The sequence below is a fragment of the Pochonia chlamydosporia genome, assembly GCF_001653235.2.
Source record: "Pochonia chlamydosporia 170 chromosome Unknown PCv3seq00030, whole genome shotgun sequence".
Lineage (NCBI taxonomy): Eukaryota > Fungi > Ascomycota > Sordariomycetes > Hypocreales > Clavicipitaceae > Pochonia > Pochonia chlamydosporia.
Window position 1 is genome coordinate 119808 of NW_019154065.1, and position 5412 is coordinate 125219.

Below are 5412 nucleotides of genomic sequence, written 5' to 3' on the forward strand. Positions count from 1 at the left end.
ATGGAAAAGTCTGGAGTAGGCTATTTGGGAGTGGTTCAAGTTCCTCTGCGGCAGATGCAATTTATGGAAGAGGTAGGAGAGCGGTTGCACGACACACGACAAACGGAACGTCTCCAAGCACTCTTTCAAAATACTGCAGCTGATCATGAAAACTATAGGCATTGGGTTGATGGCTACATCGACAATACTGAAGTGTCATCCTTTGTAAACAAGCTGGGTCTGTCCCGTCAGGAACTCAAACAGCATAACCTAGATGGCAATTACCCTCGCCTTGATGACCAGGTCGTGTGCTTCACTCAGGGTCGTCATCGAATCGAAGCGGCCAGCAACATTAATCCATATGACCTTTGGACGGTCAGGCTGTCATGCATGAGCCTCTCGCAAATCCAAACCAACCAGATAGTGAAATCACGAACGGAGCAATATCAGCATGAGACGCCAGATTCAGACGGGCGTATATACTCTAAGCTGCGAGAGTATGGGGACAGAGGGCTCGAGTTCCACGAGTGGCATCAGCGCTTGAGTAAAAAGAAACAGTATATCTTTCGAAGAATCACTCAGCGTTGTACCATGGTGGAGGCACTTGATTTGCTTATACAGCTTCCAGGTGTCCTTGACTTCCTGCAGCTTGGGTGCTACGGCACAGTTTTCGACAACCGACTTTTTGAAGAGTGTATCACTGGTTGGAATCTCATATTTGCAGAATGGTCAAAGTTTACCCTTGGCAGTAGGCTTCTACGAAGTTCTATTGACAGGGACACGGTGGTCGCTCTCGAAGGCCGTGCTCCGGCCGCCAGTGAAGCAGACCGGGAGTGGATTCACCAGGCGTTCACAAGCGGCCAAGTTTGGTCGAGAATTACGGACCCACAGCAACGATGTGAACTGGAGAGTCGAGTGCAATCGACCACAGTCATAATACCAGGCCTTCGTTGGCTGCAGGGCAACCTCCTGTATCTGAACATAGCTGCCCGCATCATTTGGAAGCTGATTATCCCTGAGAAGGAAGGGCGAAAGGCTGAACGTAAGAAGCTGTCGTTGCAACAAATTTTACAGAGCTATTGGGTCGCGTCCGAGTCCAAGTCGTGCGTTGAGATCCAGGAAGGCGTATTTCAGCCCGTGCATGGTCCGGCGTCGTTCAATTTAGCGTACAATCAGCTGATGCTGGCCGCTCTTCGCCAATTTCCCTATCTGAGCAAGCCTGATCCCAAGGGAAAGAGTGGAGAGAAGCTGGGTCTGTCATTAGACTTGAATTGCATATCACTCTTCCACAAGAGGGCAGCTCTTCTTGGATTTCGCAGCTCCGTTATCCAGCAAGGGGTCGCCATTGTGCGTCCACCATTCCAACCTCGAGAATGGACTACAGGTAAAGACTCGACTAGTTTCAACGAGGTCAAGTTTTTCAGTCAAATGTACCACCGTTGGGGAAAGCCGCACGTGCATGTATTTCGGGTAATCCAGACGTCTGCATTTCTCCCCAAGCTCACTCGCGCCAGATCTCATTCCGAAGTTGATATAACCTATGTCTTGCAAGACTTATTACGGACCTTTGTCAAACCTTGCAGCTTCGACTGCGATTTGTCAGGCCGGTGTATATATCTCAACGTGGGCGTCGAGGCTCTTCAATACCATTCTGCCGTGGTTGGGACTAGGCCCGCAAATTGTCACACACGCAACGCCGGACTGCAGACGATTGAGGAGGCTAGCGAATCCAGTAACAACAACCGCTACGGCCCCGACTATCTTACATGTACTCAACCAGAACCAATAAGCACAGCCTTCATGCACGACCATGTTAGAAGGAGAGATGGTATAATCACGCGTGGCGGCACTGCCACATCGTCGTATGTCTCCTATGATGGCGAGCGAGGGACAAGACCTGGTCCGCTTGAGCCGCAGCGTCATAGGAACTCCTATCGGTCTTCCGCAACCAAAGGACAGAGAGAGTTGCTACGTCAGCCCTTGGTAGTTGGCCGTCACTCATTTGGAATGCGAGACATCTTAGAGAGACAAAGCTGGCTTGTGGAACAGGGCCGCCGTATTATGTCTAGCGACGAAAGTAGCTCATTTGAGAATTCTACTTGCTCGCGATCCGCTTTACCGAGTCCACCTGTGTCTAGTCAAGAATACCATGCCGTTGAACACCTATCAGATGAGTTCAGGCAACCATCCTTTGTCAGTTCTGAATATTCTCGCTCCACTATTCCAACCCCGCCGGTGTGTGCACCGGCGCAGATACTACCTAGCCAAGGGTGTCGACCTCACGGGAACGCTAGCCATTCGCAGTCTCGAAAATTAAGGCCGTTGTTGCCAGCCACAAACATTGGCCGTCCACTCTTCGCAAGGTCTCCAGGCATTCAATCCAGCAAACCGACAGCGCACTCATTCAATAGTCATAATGGACCAACGGGGCGGCAATTTGGATCCCACCACTCTATACCTCAAAAAGAGGGCCAATACGAAGAAGCTCCGAACCTTTGGCAACCCATCATCAGTCCGACATTGTCCCGCTCTACAATCCTAAACCCTCGGTCCATGTCTCAGGCTTCCTTGTCTTCGCTGCAAAGCAACTCAGAAACGGAGACGATCTGGTCAAGCCAATGCCATGATGATCAGCCAGCCTTCGCCAACCCCAGTCACTTTAGCCGCAGTGCGTCGTATATTCGTGCTCAGTTGTCTCCGTCTATTTCGACCAGATCTACCAGGTCCCGATCACCTTGCCCGACACCTCGAGTGCCCCAAAGCAGCGGGGTTTGCTTTATGGAACCGCATAAAATGGAAGACCTGCACAGATTCCTTCGCACTTTGCCAAGAGGAGCCAGCTCTTGTCGTCCGGATGGATGGGAAGGCTTCGACGATAGTAACGATCTTGAGACCATCAGTATGTAGTTTGCATAGTTTGCATGGAGAGATGGAGAGATGGAGAGATGAAGAGATGGAGAGATGGAGCAATATGGAGACTCAAGACATTCACCAATTAAGCTGTGTTCCCGCCTTGAGAAAGCGAGTGTAGAGGTCGAAGTCTTGTCACATTTGATTAGCAGCGATATATCCAGGCCAAGGTTGGCATCCTAACTAGGAAGCGCCTTCCGTTTTCTGCAGTGGCATGGGATGAGACGTTGGAATTAATACTGATTAATACTGAGGAGGGTGTATTGCTCACATCTCGGCATGCGGCAAATATCTGCGAATTTCGAACTATAGCGAACCAGGCTTCGGAGTTACTTGAGAGCTCTTTCTCAGTCGTACACATCGCATCTGACCTTTGGGCTGGTCCTCATTGGTATGGTATTCTTGCTCTTCGTATTAGATAAATTGATGCCGATGTGAAGCCTAGACGAGCTCTGCAAGGTCGCCCAGAGTGCAGTGTGTCCAATAGTGTGAAACCATATATGACCAAGCAATTTTCCTGACATCATAGGGTACTAAAAAGGAAATTTTGTTTTTAAATAAACATAACGTTGCTAAGGCTATTATCTTGTTGAGGAGACAATTATCGTGCACGTACCGCTTCAAGGCACCCGCGCGATATGGTAATATTGATCCTATACTATCTGCTTGTTATGTCCTATTGCTAAACTACATTATCTAAATTTTCGTAGGGGCAGGTGTAGCGGGGTCTTCTCGGGCGAGTTTGGGACCGTATTAGGAAGTTTGGACGCCGCATTGGTGGCTCGCTGGGAGAAGCAATGCATTAAGTTTTAGGGGATGTGTCTGAAGATAATTTGATAGACCGGAATGCGCTGCCAAATGAAGTTTTAATTGTGTAAATGCAATGCCTGCTTATTATAGGCGATTTCGTGACTTATCTGGCTTCTTGTGCTACTTAGGCGCCGTGTCGTAATTGTTCCACCTCCCTTAAGGAACGTTCGGGGGCCTCGGCCATAACTCCTCCCGGAGAGACTCGATTTCCACTTCCGTTACGCCTTTGGATTTAATGTCGATCTGATTTGTCGCCGATAAGTACTCAATGGCCGTATCAAACTTTGCGTTCAAGAGCTCTTTCGCCGTGTACATCGCCCTTAATCCAGCTTGTTTGTCGTTTCTCAATGCCGGCGCATTTTCGAGACAAAACAATAACATGACTCCTAACGCCCTTGCGTCCCCGGGATATCCTAGAAGCTCAAAGCCAATATCGATAAGCATTATTTGGGCCGGCCCATCAGCCGCTGCGGACGGCTGAAGGAGCGTGTTCCATGGCTTTATGTTACCGTGGACCACCTCACACGCCCCAAGCTCTCGCACCCCTCGGACCAAGCCTTGAAGCTGTTGAAGTGTGAGGTCCAGGTTACTTCCACTCTTCTCTGCCAAATCCTCGCCGACATAGTGCCGACAACCTTCCCGGGTTTCGTGGGGTGCCAATCAGCCACAACAACGGCAAGAATGGGAACGACACAGAAGCGTCTGGACATCTCCGAGTTAGCTTGACTCGCCGGTATTTGGTTCATTTCTATAAGAGAACTTCGTCTTCCGATTTCCGGCTCAATCATAGTCAAGTCGGCATCGGTTTCAATATACTTCAGCACGCAGTCTTGATCTTTCCAAAAGCATCGGTAAGCTATGGCATCAAGTCAGCGCACGTTTGTAATGTCTAAGAGTGTGGTCCCCAAATAAATGAAGGATTTTGGTGGAACTAGAACTACAGGCCACACAATGGACAAAATCGGGAGTAGCTATTGCCTGATCTCCTAGCTGAAAGCTATTACAGGCTGGTGGTGCGGCAGCTTGGCGACGGTTAAATAGTACTAGTGCAAATACAATTACTTATGAATTCTAGCCTAGAACCTGAAACCTCGTACTGCTGCTTACTCACTTAGTTGTTTGCTATTGTCGTGGGTAGCTCGTCACCATCATTCAGGCACTTCCACTCCCCTAACTTGTTCAGGGATCTTGACAAGCGGCCCAATTCACCTAGCTTCCCGCGAGTGAAAATTAAACACTTGTTATTGCCTAAATATTGCCCAACATAATTATACTAGCTTTAAGAAAAAGACGGCAAAAGCACCACCGATTTTGGTGGTTTTTGACACGGAAACAGGTAGGCAATTCGCCAGGGATCCAACGCCGCTTTAAGCCGTGCAGCTTGACCCATTGGTTGACCTTGCCTGTCAATGTTCGGCGAGGTACCACAAAATATTCACCTCCCATTGGACAGGATTTGGACACGGCGGTTAAGTGCGCTGGGGGAACTCTGAACCAAGTTCCAAGAAACATGCTCTTGTCAACTCGCTGCCCTTTTCAAGAACTTAAAGATGGTCACTATGGCCACATTTAAAAGCCCGCCCTCGCGGCTGCGGCGGCAAGACCATCTCCTTGTTCCCTCCGCAACTCAGCAACCCCCTTCCCGTTTAACTCGAGCTCCCCAAGTCGCAAGCTTCACGAAGTCTAGATCACAACTTCTCAGTCTGATCTACC

At 49.3% G+C, this 5412-nt stretch overlaps 1 protein-coding gene across 1 annotated transcript; it reads left to right on the forward strand.

The window, feature by feature from the left end:
- Positions 1-2296, forward strand: VFPPC_18426 (hypothetical protein; the record flags this gene model as incomplete). The annotated part of the gene is made up of 2 exons (XM_022430038.1): positions 1-2172; positions 2249-2296. 2 exons carry the CDS (start codon positions 1-3, stop codon positions 2294-2296), a joined length of 2220 nt encoding a protein of 739 aa, XP_022284815.1.
- Positions 2297-5412: the final 3116 nt, after the last annotated feature.